Source organism: Erinaceus europaeus, chromosome 15 (genome assembly GCF_950295315.1).
Source record: "Erinaceus europaeus chromosome 15, mEriEur2.1, whole genome shotgun sequence".
In the NCBI taxonomy this organism is placed as follows: domain Eukaryota; kingdom Metazoa; phylum Chordata; class Mammalia; order Eulipotyphla; family Erinaceidae; genus Erinaceus; species Erinaceus europaeus.
Window position 1 is genome coordinate 28,317,509 of NC_080176.1, and position 13,973 is coordinate 28,331,481.

At 52.2% G+C, this 13,973-nt stretch overlaps 2 protein-coding genes and 1 non-coding gene across 4 annotated transcripts; 2 read left to right on the forward strand and 1 right to left on the reverse strand.

Moving 5' to 3' along the window:
* Positions 1-1,596: 1,596 nt before the first annotated feature.
* On the reverse strand, positions 1,597-2,648 carry DNAJC30 (DnaJ heat shock protein family (Hsp40) member C30). Its single transcript, XM_007518008.3, has one exon. It carries the CDS (start codon positions 2,646-2,648, stop codon positions 1,974-1,976), a length of 675 nt encoding a protein of 224 aa, XP_007518070.1. The 3' UTR covers positions 1,597-1,973.
* A 128-nt stretch (positions 2,649-2,776) lies between these two features.
* On the forward strand, positions 2,777-13,241 carry BUD23 (BUD23 rRNA methyltransferase and ribosome maturation factor). 2 transcript variants are annotated; one of them, XM_007517957.3, is made up of 12 exons: positions 2,777-2,898; positions 2,998-3,035; positions 5,122-5,217; positions 5,317-5,399; positions 5,476-5,572; positions 7,034-7,130; positions 10,372-10,422; positions 11,105-11,190; positions 11,294-11,339; positions 11,461-11,516; positions 12,811-12,897; positions 13,010-13,241. In XM_007517957.3, the coding sequence occupies exons 1-12, from the start codon at positions 2,851-2,853 to the stop codon at positions 13,062-13,064; spliced, it is 840 nt and encodes a 279-aa protein (XP_007518019.2). In that variant the 5' UTR covers positions 2,777-2,850; the 3' UTR covers positions 13,065-13,241. The 2 variants fall into 2 exon arrangements, with proteins under 2 accessions (XP_007518019.2, XP_060029475.1); XM_060173492.1 differs by lacking the exons at positions 2,777-2,898; positions 2,998-3,035 and adding an exon at positions 3,170-3,204.
* Positions 12,451-12,584, forward strand: LOC132533274 (small Cajal body-specific RNA 20). Its single transcript, XR_009545167.1, has one exon. It is a non-coding gene; the product is annotated as a small Cajal body-specific RNA 20 (non-coding RNA).
* Positions 13,242-13,973: the final 732 nt, after the last annotated feature.

Genomic DNA, 13,973 nt, shown 5'->3' on the forward strand with positions numbered 1-13,973 from the left:
CTGTCTCCCTAGCTCCTGCTCCCCTCTCAACTTCTCTGTCTTACCAAATAAAATAAGGAAAAAGAAAAAAAGGAACTGGGGAGCAGTTCCCTGACCCACCCCCCTCATCCCCAGAAGGCAGGGGTTCTTGTCACAGGCTTCTCCCCAGGGCAGGGGAGAAGAGGAAGCAGAGACCATGGAAGTCTCCATGGAGTGGGAAGGGAGGGAGATGGGCCACCAGAAGAACCAGCTGAGGGTTTCTGCAAAAAACTCTTCCAGGGGCTGGGCTGTGGTACACCTGGTTGAGCATAATTAAAAGGCATAAGGAGTTGTACCCCTCCTACCCTATGGATTTGTTAAGTTATCCTTTCTTAAATAAAAAATAAATTAAAAAAAAAAGGCATAAAGACCTGGGTTCAACCTCTGATCCCCACCTCAAGGAGGGAAGCTTCACAAGCAGAGCTTATGAAGCAAGGCTGCAGGTGTCTCTGTTTCCCCTTCCCTCTCAATTTCTGTCTCTATCCAAAAGAATAAAACAAGCAAGTAAAACAAAACAAACCCCTCCCACACTTCTCCAATGCCAGGCAGAGCCCAGGCTGGGTTTTCTGGTGGGGGTTCTGGCCTAAAAACAGTACTAACACAGTGGGCTGACCCGCTAGGCCTAAAGAGGGACTGAAGAGTGAAAGAAGATAAACTGGAGGGGGCCAGGTGGTGGTGCACCTGGTTAAGCACACTTGGTACAATGCACAAGAACCTAGGTTTCAATCCCCAATTCCCCACCAGCCTGATGCGAATTGAAGCAAGAATGGAAACTGGTTCAGCCAGCACTGGGTAAGGGCATGGATTCTCATCCTGGGCTTCTTGCTCCTCCGTCATCTCAGGACTACCCAGAGTCCTTTACAAGTATGGGCAAAGCGGCAGGTACACTAGCTCACTTGGATAGAGCACTGCATTGCCATGCAGGAGACCCAGGTTCATGTCCAGCTATCACTGCACTGGAGGAAGCTTTGGTGCTGTGGTCCTTTTCTCTCTCTCTCTTTAAAAGCTTTCCTTTTAAAAAATATTTATTTATTCCCTTTTGTTGCCCTTGTTTTATCGTTGTAGTTATTGTTGTTATTGATGTCATTGTTGGATAGGGCAGAGAGAAACGGAGAGAGGAGGGGAAGACAGAGAGGGGGAGAGAAAGACAGACACCTGCAGACCTGCTTCACCGCCTGTGAAGTGACTCCCCTGCAGGTGGGGAGCCGGGGCTCAAACTGGGTCCCTTGCGCTTTGCGCCACCTGCGCTTAATCTGCTGCGCTACTGCCCGGACTCCCTCTCTCTTTCTAAAGAAGTCATCTTGAAGCTGTGATGTCCCAGCATGATCAAAGAAATCTAAGGGCAGTGAAGTCTGACAGATGCCCACAGGAGACATAATCTGGTGTCCTGCCCAGAGTAACATCAAGGTCATAGGTCGGATAAGTGACCTTATGCCCTGTGACCTTGGTTTCCCTCTCCTGGGGGAAGGGGGTGACCACTGCACGGCCAGTGTCTACCTATCAATTCTGACCCTCCACCCTGGTCTCACCTGGGGCCCCGAGGACCCACAAAAAGACAAGGATGGCACAAGCCCACACTCTTTTTGGCAGCCACCAAGTGGTCACATTGCACGTTTTGAGGTTACAAAGGAGCCCACCCCCAACCCCCGATCCGGGGCAGCACACACACTCCTTGCTCCCAACCTTACAAGGCAGGTGGAGCGAGGGTTCCAGAAGCTGACAATGTCAGGAAGGCAACCTCTGGGAGCGAGCACCCCAGCCAACCCTTGCTCCCGGGCTTCCAGGGCTCTTCATCTTGAGGCCTCTTTGCTAGGTGAAGACTTCTGTTCTGGAAGGTAGGAGAGGGGTGCACACACGTCAAAGGTCCCCAGAGAGGTAGACTACGGAAGGCAAACAATTCCAGGGATGGAATCAGGCCTTGTCCTGGAGGGAAGGGGCTGCCCCCCCCACCTCTGTTAAACACGAAATCCCATGATGATGAAGAGAGTGATGAAAAGGAAAATCAAGGCCGTGTCCCGGGTCTCGTCCCAGCGGAAGCCCTTGTTGGCCTTGTCCTCCTGCAGTTTGCGAAGGGCCTCCCGCCGGGCTCTCAGGCGCCGTTCGCGCTCGAGCTGCTCCCCGTAGTGCGCCTGGTAGAAGGCGTCGAAGTCGAACTTGGGGCGCCGGGAGCCCTGAGCAGCCTGGCCGGGGTCCTGAGAGGCCGGGGGCCGGGGACCGGGTTTTCTGGGGCTGGCGGAAGGCGATGGGGAGGGCCGGACGCCGGGTCCGCGCAGGTCCTCGTCGCTGAGGAGGCCTCGGTCGTACTTGCGGCGCAGGCTGGTGCTGCCCAGCACCAAGTATGCCTGGGAGATGCGGGTGAAGCGCTCGGCCGCCTCCGCGCTGCCCCAGTTGCGGTCCGGGTGGTAAAGGAAGCTCTGCCGGTAGTATGCGGCCTTAATCTGCGCTTGCGTGGCGGTGGAGGGCACGCCGAGCAGCTCATATAGCGCCGTGCGCGAGTACGGACCATCGCACCGGGAATAAGCCCTCACTTCCAGGCCCAAGCCCCATCCCGGGAGTCGGGGGGCGCCTGGGACTAGCCACAGCCTCCAAAGGTGTAACCCAGGCAACCTTAGACCGCTCTTGGCTACCATCTTGAAGAGGTGGGCGGGGCGGGCGAGCTGACCAATCAAAAGCGCGCGTCGGTCGCCACGTGGAGACCACCGTAGCCAATGGGCTAAAGAGGAGGGCGAGGAGCGCTGTGGTGCATGCGTATTACTAGGTCGTCGCGGAACCGATGACATAAACTTCAAGCTCCCGGAAGCGGGTTCTTAACAGCGCTGCCGAGGCGTGAGGATGGCGTGTCGCGGGCGGAGGCCAGAGCACGGCGGACCCCCGGAGCTGGTGAGGCCTCCGGTCTGCGGGTATCCTCTCTTTCCTTAGGAAATTCGAGTCTGTACTCCCTGCCGACCACCCTTTTCTTTTCTTTCCTTTTTACGGCAGTTTTACGACCAGAATGAAGCCCAGAAATATATGCGCAAGTGAGAGGAGCCTGGATGCGGAGCGGCGCCCAGGGGGCGGGGGCCAGAGAGTCCCCCAGATCGCCGCTGTGGCTGGGGGACAAGAGGGTTTTGGGGGTTTGGAGGTGAAGGATAGGGGGCTCTCGTGTCTTGTTTTGAACTGGAGCGACCGTGGGTTGCTGGAAAAGAGGTAAAACGGGCAGGAGACAGGGGTCCCGTGCTGTTGCGGGGAGCAGATAATATTCACTGAATGCTTACTGAGTGCCCCATCTGCACGATCGAAGTCCTCCAGACATCTGTCAGTGTAGCGTGCCTTATTTTCACAGGAGGCGGTGTTTATGGAACTGTAGTCATTTAGCTGGTAAAGGCAGGAGCAGAGACTCCCGGGCTCACCCTTTTGGATGTGGTACTGTAGACAGTGCCACCAACAAGGGGCCCTGGGAGGTGGCACAGTGGATAGAATGCCACTTGAGTGCATGAGGTCCCGAGCCTGATCCCTGGCAACGGATATGCCAGAGTGATGCTCTGGTTCTCTATCCCTATCATTCATACATACGTACGTACATACATACATACATACATACATACATACATATCACAGACATTTGTTCTCTTATTCAACTTCGAATCCAGGACAGGGTTATTGAACACTGGAGAATTGCACAGGTCCTGTTGTCATTAAGTAGCAAGTTTTATTTATTATTGGACAGAGACAGAGAAGTTGGGAGAGGAGGGGGAAATAGAACGAGAAAGAGGCTGAGAGACACCTGAAGCCCTTCTTCACCACTTGTGAAGCTTTGCCCCTGCAGGTGGAGGCTGGGGGGCTCAAACCTGGGTCCTTGTGCATTGTAATGTGAGCGCTCAACCAGGTGCGCCACCACCCAGTCCCAGCAACAGTTTTTTTTAATATATTTTTTTTAATATTTATTTTATTTATTCCCTTTTGTTGCTCTTGTTTTATTGTTGTAGTTACTATTGATGTCGTTGTTGGATAGGACAGAGAGGAATGGAGAGAGGAGGGAAAAACGGGGAGAGAAAGACGCCTGCAGACCTGCTTCACATCTTGTGAAGCGACTCCCCTGTAGGTGGGGTGCAGGGGGCTCGAACCAGGATCCTTACTCCGGTCCTTGCGCTTTGTGTCACGTGCGCTTAACCCACTGTGCTACTGCCTGACTCCATTCTTCTTCTTCTTCTTCTTTTTTTTTTTTTAAAGATTTTGTTTATGAGAAAGGAGAGAGAGAAAGAATAAGACCGGGGACTGAACTCAGGACATCACACTTGAGAGCACAATGCTTTATTCACTGCACCACCTCCCAGACCACAATCCTTTTTCTTTTAAACTATATATTCTTTCTGTTTTTTAAATTTTTATTTATTTATTAATGAGAGGGATAGGAGGAGAGAGAGAAAGAACTAGATATCACTGTGGTACATGTGCTGCCAGGGATTGAACTCAGGACTTCATGCTTGAAAGTCCAATGCTTTTTATACTGCGCCACCTCCCGGACCATTGTAGTGCTGATCCTTAAATGAGGAACTCTAGTGAATAATTCTCCCAGAAGATAAGTTCTTTTTTTTTTTTTAATCTATTTTTTTAAACTTTTTTAAGGTTTTTTTTTTTTGTTATCTTTATTTATTTATTAGATAGAGACAGCCATAAATTCAGAGGGAAAGGGGTGATAGAGAGGGAGAGAGACAAAGAGACACCTGCAGCCCTTCTTCACCGCTCACAAAGCTTTCCCCCTGCAGGTGGGGACCAGGGGCTTGAACCTGGGTCCTTGCTCACTATAACATGTGCGCTCAACCAGGTGCATCATCACCTGGCCCCAGAAGATAAGTTCTTAAGTGATACATTATGAAAGCCTGATAGAGTTGAAAATATCCAGTAGTTGGTCGTTAGCTAGGAGATTTGTTCCACATCAAGATTCATTTTTCAGAGAGAGAGAGAGCAGAGTACCACTCAGCTCTCTGGCTTATGGTGGACTGAACCTGGGACTTTTGGGGCTCTGAGTATGTGAGTGCTCTCTGCCTGCTGCCCTGTTTTTGCTCTGGATGAGCTTTTGGTCTAAAACTCCCTCTCTGCTCGCTAATGCTTCTGCCTCCCCAGTTCCCGGATGATCGACATCCAGACCAAGATGACCGCCCGCGCACTGGAGCTGCTTTGTCTGCCTGAGGGCCAGCCCTGCTACCTGCTGGACATTGGGTGAGCCTGGGGTCTGGGGGTGCAGCTTAGTCTGCACAGGGCTGGAGTGGGCAGCTGCTGTTCACCTTCCTGAGTTCTCATCTTGGTTGTGTCTTCCAGCTGTGGCACAGGGCTAAGTGGAGACTACGTATCTGATGAGGGGCACTATTGGGTGGGCATGGACATCAGCTCCGCCATGCTGGGTAAGGGGACCCTCCAGCCCTGGGCTCGTCTGCCCCGTGTGCAGGGCGCAGTTAGTCCTCTTACCTTCTCCCACAGACGCAGCTTTGGACCGAGAAACTGAGGGGGACCTGCTCCTGGGAGACATGGGCCAAGGAGTCCCCTTCAGGCCAGGCTCCTTTGACGGCTGTATCAGGTGAGAGGCCTCCTGTCACCTTTCTGGTCCTCGGGGCCCACGCTTCCCAAAAGGCCATGCACCAGAGTCAGCAGTCTCAGGAAGTGGCTAAGGATGTGCATCCCCAGAGAGATCCCGGGTGTCAAAGGTCAGAGCAAAGCCCCCATGTGTACTTTGCTTTGTTTGCATAGTGAAGCCCCGGTTGTGTAGACCCTGCTGCTTCATGGGCTGGGGAGGGGAGGCCCCAGCAACCACCTCATTCCCCCTTGGAAGCAGTCTGTCTCTCAGTGCCTAGAGTTTCGATAAACAGATCTTACAACACCAGAGCTTTCTTCTTTGTCGTCTGTGGGCACTTCTGCTGGGTCTCTGGCATGTAGGGAGCTGGGGGGTAGGGAAGGGAGCCAAGGTTTAATGACTTGGGGTAGAGCCCTTGCATTCATGACTTAAATCGGGAAGGATGCCGAACAGAGCTTGGGGAAGGAGTGAAAACGGGTCTGGGGGCAAGACTGAAGGGAAAGCATTTCTAGGGAGCTATTGCTTTTCAGGAACAATTGAGTGAAATGTTCTGAGGCAGAGACATGTTCTGGGGATTGAATCTGGGACCTTTAGTCCTTTTTTTTTTAAATTTTTTAATTTTTATATTTTTTATTTTATTTATTTATTCCCTTTTGTTGCCCTTGTTGTTTTATTGTTGTAGTTATTATTGATGTCGTTGTTGTTGGATAGGACAGAGAGAAATGGGGAGAGGAGGGAAAGACAGAGAGGGGGAGAGAAAGACAGACACCTGCAGACCTGCTTCACCGCCTGCGAAGGGACCTGCCTGCAGGTGGGGAGCCGGGGGCTCGAACCGGGATCCTGATGCCGGTCCTTGAGCTTAGCGCCACCTGGGCTTAACCCGCTGCGCTACAGCCCGACTCCCAGTCCTTTTTTTTTTTAAACATATTTATTTATTTATTTATTCCCTTTTTGCTGCCCTTGTTGTTTTATTGTTGTAGGAGTTATTGTTGTCTGTCTTCGTTGTTGGATAGGACAGAGAGAAATGGAGAGGGGAGGGGAAGACAGAGGGGGGGAGAGAAAGAGAGATACCTACAGACCTGCTTTACCGCTTATGAAGTGACTCCCCTGCAGGTGGGGAGCGGAGGGGGGGCTTGAGCCGGGATCCTTATGCTGGTCCTTGCACTTTGCGCCACGTGCACTTAACCCACTGCGCTACCGCCCAACTCCCAATCTTTTTTTTTTTTTTAAGCTTATGTTAAAGAGAGAGAGCACTGTTTCCAAAACAGCTTTTTCATTCTCTTCATTTTAGATGTACATGTATAGACGGAGGGAGAGACCACAGCACTGTTCCTCCATCTCTATCTGGGGAGCTTCGTCTGGTGCTGTGGTGCTTCCATGTGATGTTGGGGTTCAAAGTCCCAAAAGTGTAGGGGGAGCAATGAACTTCAGTCCCTCTCCTGACTGGCCCCTTCCTCTCTCCTGTAGCATTTCGGCCGTGCAGTGGCTCTGCAATGCCAACAAAAGGTCCGACCATCCTGCCAAACGCCTGTACTGCTTTTTTTCATCGCTTTATTCTGTGCTGGTGAGTCGAACCGCTCCTCTGCATCTGGGCTGGCTGCCTCCCCCTCCCTGGACCTGCAGGTGGAGTGGGGGATTTGGGGTGTCCCTCCTCACAACCTGCAGAAGGATCTGATGAAGGCCTGAGCACGTCTTCAGTTACTGTGCCACTAAAATGACACACGCTGATTTTTTTGCCTCCTGGGTTATTGCTGGGGCTCAGTGCCTGCACTACGAATCCACTGCTCCTGGAGGCCTTTTTTATCCCTTTCGTTGTCCTTGTTGTTTATTGGTGTTGTTACTATTGTTGTTGTTGTTATTGTTGGATAGGACAGAGAGAAATGGAGAGAGGAGGGGAAGTCAGAGGGGGAGAGAAAGATAGACATCTGCAGACCCGCTTCACTGCCTGTGAAGCGACTCTCTTGTGGGTGGGGAGCCGGGGGCTCAAACCGGGATCCTTACGCCAGTCCTTGTGCTTTGCGCCACATGCGCTTAACCTGCTGCGTTTAACCCGACCCCTGACACACACTGATTTTTGTGTGTGTGCTCTAGCGTGAGGCCAGGAACAGACCTGGCATCACACACACATGCTACTGAGTAGCCTCCCCAACTGAGCTTTATTCCATTTGTTAGAGGGAGAGACACCAGAACACCTCTCCACCATCCATGGACAGCACCAGGAGAGGAGATGGTGCTGGGGCTCGAACCTAGGGCTACACTTTAGAGTTCAGTGTCTTACCCACTGCGTCAACTCCCAGGCCACAGACTTACTTATTCATGAGATATGGGAGGGGGGGGGATTGGAGCATCACTCTGGCACATGCTGTGCTAGGGATCAAACTTGGGACATCCTGCTTGTAAGTTCAGTGCTTTACCCACTGTACAATCTCCTGGGCTGCTGATTTTTCTCTCTCTTTTAAAATTAGTCATTCCGGGAGTCGGGCTGTAGCGCAGTGGGTTAAGCACAGGTGGCACAAAGTGCAAGGACCAGTGTAAGGATCCCGGCTCGAGCCCTGGCTCCCCACCTGCAGGGGAGTCGCTTCACAGGCGGTGAAGCAAGTCTGCAGGTGTCTCTCTTTCTCTCCCCCTCTCTGTCTTCCCCCATCTCTCTCCATTTCTCTCTGTCCTATCCAACAACGATGACAACAATAATAACTACAACAATAAAAAACAGCAAGGGCAACAAAAAGGAATAAATAAATAAATAAAATAAAATAACTAAATAAAATAAAATAAAATTAGTCATTCCTTTTTCCCCAGAGCACTACTCAACTCTGGTTTGTGGTGGCGTGGGGGATTGAACCTAGGACCTCAGAGCCTCACACATGAGAATCTGTTTACATAACCATATACTGTCTCCCCTGTCCTTATATTTAGTCATTTTGTTTTTATTAATTTATTATTGGACAAAGAGGGAAATTGAAAAAGGAGATAAACAGGGAGAGAGACAAATGCAGCCTTGTTCTACCAGTTGTGAAGCTTTCCCCCTGCAGATGGGAACCAGGGACTTGAACCTGGGTCCTTGCACACTGTAATGTGAACAATTAATTGGGTGTGCCACCACTTGGCCCTTATTTATTTATTTTTTCTCCAGGGTTATTTCTGGGGCTCAGTGCCTACACCATGAATCCACTGCTTCTGGAGGCCATTTTTCCCCCTTTTGTTGCCCTTGTTGTAGCCTTGTTGTGGTTATTATGGTTGTTGTTGATGTCGTTCGTTGTTGGATAGGACAGAGAGAAATGGACAGAGGAGGGGAAGAGAAAGATAGACACCTGCAGACCTGCTTCACCGCCTGTGAAGCGACTCCCCTGCAGGTGGGGAGCTGGGGGCTCAAACCCAGATCCTTATGCCAGTCCTTGCGCTTCGCACCACGTGTGCTTAACCCACTGAGTTACCGCCTGACCCCCACCCTCCCCCACATTTATTATTTTTAAAAATTTTTTTTCTCACATTTATTTTTAATGACAGAGAAAGGTACACACCAAGAATTACCAGAGCACTGCTCTGCTCTTGCTTATGGTGGTGCTAGGGACTGAACCTGGGACTTCAGAGCCTCAAGCATGAAAATCTTTTTTTTTTTTTAATATTTATTCCCTTTTGTTGCCCTTGTTGTTTTATTGTTGTAGTTATTATAAATTGTTGTTGTCGTTGTTGGATAGGACAGAGAGAAATGGAGAGAGGAGGGGAAGACAGAGAGGAGGAGAGAAAGATAGACACCTGTAGACCTGCTTCACCGCCTGTGAAGCGACTCCCCTGCAGGTGGGGAGCCGGGGTTCGAACGGGGATCCTTATGCCGGTCCTTGTGCTTTGCACCACCTGCGCTTAACCCGCTGTGCTACAGCCCGACTCCCGCATGAAAATCTCTTTACATAACCATTATGCTGTCTCCCCAACCCCATTTAGTTGGCTCCTAATGAGCAAATGTGAGAAGAGAATCAGAGCATCACTGGTCCAACACTAGGGATCGAACTCAGGGCCTCACGCAGTAGGCCAGACATTCTACCTGCTGTGCTATCTCTCAGGCCACTGATTATTTTCTTGCTTTTCTTTCTTTCTCTCTCTCTCTCTTTTTGCCTCCAGGGTTATTGCTGGGGCTCGGTTGGTGAATCCACTGCTCCTGGAGGCCATTTTTCCCATTTTTGTTGACTTGTTATTGTTGTCGTTGTTATTGCTGTGGATAGGACAGAGAGAAATGGAGAGAGGAGGGTAAGACAAAGGGGGAGAGAAAGACAGACACCTGCAGACCTGCTTCACCACTTGTGAAGTGACCTCCCCTGCAGATGGGGAGCCGGGAACTCAAAGTGGGATCTTTGCACCAGTCCTTGAGCTTCGAGCCGTGCGCTTAACCCACTGTGCTACCACTCACTCCCCTCCCCCGGCCTGCTGATTTTCTTTAAAAAAAAAAAAAAGATTTATTTATTAATGAGAAACACAGGAGGAGAAAGAGCCAGGCATCACTTTGGTACATGTGTTGCTGGGTATCGAACTCAGGACCTCATGCTTGAGAGTCTGATGCTTTATCCACTGCACCACCTCCCAGACCACTGATTTTCCTTTGTTTTTATCTTCTTAGACTGTGGGTTAGCTGTGCCCCCCCGACCCAATGTGAACTCACCAGGGTTCAGAGGTACCTTTGTTTATAGCCATTTCTTCCTTATCCCTCAGGATACAGTGCCCAGACCACAGCGGGGACCCAGAGGGTGCTTAGGAACAACAGGAAGGGGGGCCAGTCTGACATCTTTGCCCATGACTTTTGTTGTTCACAGATGCGTGGAGCCCGGGCTGTCCTGCAGCTATATCCCGAGAACACAGAGCAGGTGAGCCTCCTTGCTACTGGGGGTGTGGGGACGGGGTGCAGGGGACACCTGCCCTTTTGCTGGTGGGACACCACTCACGATGGAACCTTCTGCTGGTGGGTAGGAGGGAGGCAGTGCAAACCCAGAGTGCTCCTGGGCGGTTCTCCCCAATGGTGCTTGGTGATCTGACCTCCTACAGAAGAGAAGCGGGATTTGCAGGGCCCTAGATGAGAGGACATTCATCTAGTTTGGAGCCATAAGATGGCACCATGGGGCAGGCAGTCAGGGGTTACTGTCTCCCTTGCCAGATAAATCAACAGGACTGTGTTCTGAACCCCAAGCAGCTAGGAGGTGGGAGGCTTAGCCTTTGAGAAGTTGTCAGTCTCCCCCATGGAGAAGGAGGGACCGTCAGTTCTTTTTTTTAAGATTTTATTTATTTATTTATTTATTAATGAGAAAGATGGGAGGAGGGAAAGAACCAGACATCACTCTGGTACATGTGTTGCTAAGGATTGAACTCAGGACCTCATGCTTGAGAGTCCAGTGCTTTATCCATTGTGCCACCTCCCAGACCACAGATAACCTTCAGTTCTTTCTCCCAGGCTGCTCCATTCTGGGACTGACTGGGTTCTGGGGGTTGAGGGGAGGGAATTGGGGTGGAATGTGGAGCCTAGCTGACTTGACTGTGCCCTGCTCCCCCCAGCTAGAGCTGATCACCATGCAGGCCACCAAGGCTGGCTTCACTGGCGGCGTGGTGGTAGACTACCCCAACAGTGCCAAGGCCAAGAAGTGAGTGCAAGGCTGGGGAGTGGGAAGGGCCTGAATCCTTTCCCCCCCGCCCCCACTGCCCCTGGATCTCTCTCCACCTCCACTCTGCTCACTCTCGTTTCAGGTTCTACCTCTGTCTATTTTCTGGGCCATCGACGTTTCTACCAAAGGTGAAGGAGCCTGACTTGGCAGGCCTGTGTCTTGGGGCGTCTCTGCTGGTGGGGCTGGGGACCCGTGCCCTCTAGGCTAGGAGTGCTCCTGAGAGGGCTAAGAGCACTGTGCTTCCTGCAGGGGCTGAGCGAGGCTAAGGAGGAGGAGGCTGAGGAGTCCACCTTTACCAGTGAGAGGTAAGGCACCCACATTGGACCCGGGAGGAGCGAGGCAGCAGTGGCAGGGCAGCCCCACGCCTTTGCCTTCTCCAGCCTCTTGGGTGGAGCTGCGGTGCTGACGGTAATACCAAGGTGGCAGGAGGGCCTGGAGCCCCTTGGACTGTGCCCACTTCAGTTGCAGGCTGGGCGGCCTGGGCTGTGGATCAGCTAGTGATGACAGAAAATAAAAGGCCACGACCAAGCCTTTGGCCACAGTGGGGCTCACTTCGCCCACTGCCCACCATCTGTCCTCACCTAACTTGCCTAGGTGCCGTCTTGACTCACTCCTCACTTCTCCCTCACCAAAACCGCCCCCACTTGCTCCCAGACTTCCGCCTCTGCTTCCTGAACCACAAACAGTGGTCTTGGTTGTTTTTTGAAGATTTATTTTAGTGCTGGGGAGACAGCATAATGGTGATGCAAAGATTCTCCTGCCTGAGGCTTCTCCGCCGCGGCCCAGGTTCAATCCCCAGCACCACCCTCAGCCACAGCTGAAAAGGGCTCAGGACTCGCTGTATCTTTATCTCCCATTAAAACAAACAAAAAAGTAACAAAAAAAAAAAAAAAAAAGATGTTATTTGTTTCAGAAGTTTTACATGTGAGAGAGAGAAAAAGAGGCCAGGGCACTACTCCATTACATACAGTGCCTGGAAGGAGCCTCAGGCCTCCAGGCCCTGCACTCCACCAGCTGAGCTGTCTCTATGGCCCCACACTCTTGGTTCCCACCCCAAACTTACCTCCTTTCTACATGGGGCTCCAGCATGTCTGCTTTCCCATGTCTTGGCCAGTGGATCCTGCCATCCTGCCCCCCCCCCCCAATCTCACTTCTGTGCACAGTCCAGGTGCGTCTGGCCTGGGGACGCCCACCAAGGGGCCACTCCAGAGAGGCTAGAAACAGACCCCAGTACTGCAGGGCCTCACTGCCATGAAGCTGGGGGGGAAGGGCCTATCCCCCTCGGCAGGTCTAAAGGCCAAGATCAAGCCTGGGAGGGTCATCGTGGGGGTTGCCGCCAGTTGGGCAGCCTCGTTTTCCGACCTCGGACATGTGTGGTTTCAAGGGGCTCAGGTGGCCTGTGCCTGTGTTGGGGGGCCCCTGTGTCAGTCTGGCCAGGCAGCCCCTGAAGTGGGGAGTGTACCCCCTCCCCCAGGGTCACAGACCCAGAAGGTGTCAGGGAGGGAGTGTCCAGCAGCGTAAACTCACTGGGCAGAAGTCCTCCACTTCCTCCATTGGGGTGCCCGCCAGGCTGTCACCCATCTCTCATCCCCCGTGCAGGGTCTCCCACAGGACAAGGTGCCGGGTGGTGCGCAAGAGCCGGCAGTGGGTGCTGGAGAAGAAGGAGCGGAGGAGGCGGCAGGGCAAGTGAGTGCTGTGGGGGCTGGGCGAGGGAGGAGGGCAGAAGGACCCGGAGGCTGGCCTGTACACCAAGGGTCCCCTTCCCGCTGACACACTGCTGTGCCCATCTCCGCCACAGGGAGGTCCGGCCCGACACGCAGTACACCGGCCGCAAGCGCAAACCCCGCTTCTGAACACTCTTCTGCTTCCTGTGGCACGTTTGCTGCTTCCACCCGGGTCTGCAGTCACCAGCCCTGCCCATTGCAGGTGGCTGCCCCTGCAAAGGTTTCTACTTCCCTGTTGAAGCATCTACTCTGTGATTACCTTTGTGGAGAGTCCTACTCAAGATATTTTTCTTCACACAAAGTCAAGAGAGCGTCTTAAGTTTGTTTGGAAAGCAACAAGCCACACACAGGGGAACCCAGCTCTGGCATTTCCACTGTCTACTTTTTTTTTTTTTTAATAGCTCATTTGGCAGAGGGTAGATAATGGTGATGCAAAGAGACTCTCATGTCTGAGGCTCCAAAGTCTCAGGTTCAATCCCCCATACCACCATCAGCCAGAGCTGAGCAGTGCTCTGGTAAAAAAAAAAAAAAAAGATCAGAGCCTTGCTCATGGCGGTGTTAGGGACTGAACCTGAGACAGAGCCTTCATGAGGACAAGTCTTTAGTCTCCTCACTATGCTGTCTCCCCAGCCCATATCTTGATTTCTATGAGGGGAACTGGCAGGCCAGATCACCCCCACCTTTCTGGCAGGTGCTGGGGATCAGATCGCAACGTGTGCAAGTCTTGTTCTCTACTGCTGAGCCTCTCCCGTTTCCTCTCCCTCCCCCCTGTTCTGTCAGCAGGGGCTGCTGCTGGGGTTTTCCTCAGGCGGACAGAAGGACTTGTTGTTGTTGTCTCTGTTTTCCCATATCCCTGCTCAGCTCTGGCTCGAGGTGGTTCTGGGGATTAAACCTGGGGCCTCAGAGCCTCAGGTAGGAAGGAGGACTGGGATTTAGCCAAATGGGAGCTCTCTTGCTCTGTGAAGGACTCGGTAGCTGTTTCCAGGCTTTATCCACAGCTGCATTAAACAGCATTCAGCACTGTGGGGGCTGGGCTGG

Bases quoted from the DNA above. Each gene is read 5' to 3' on its own strand.
- DNAJC30 (XM_007518008.3), bottom strand. From the start codon at position 2,648: ATGGTAGCCAAGAGCGGTCTAAGGTTGCCTGGGTTACACCTTTGGAGG.
- BUD23 (XM_007517957.3), top strand. From the start codon at position 2,851: ATGGCGTGTCGCGGGCGGAGGCCAGAGCACGGCGGACCCCCGGAGCTG. The intron at 2,899-2,997 runs GTGAGGCCTCCG...TTTTTACGGCAG, and splicing joins ACGGCGGACCCCCGGAGCTG to TTTTACGACCAGAATGAAGC. The intron at 10,423-11,104 runs GTGAGCCTCCTT...TGCTCCCCCCAG, and splicing joins ATCCCGAGAACACAGAGCAG to CTAGAGCTGATCACCATGCA.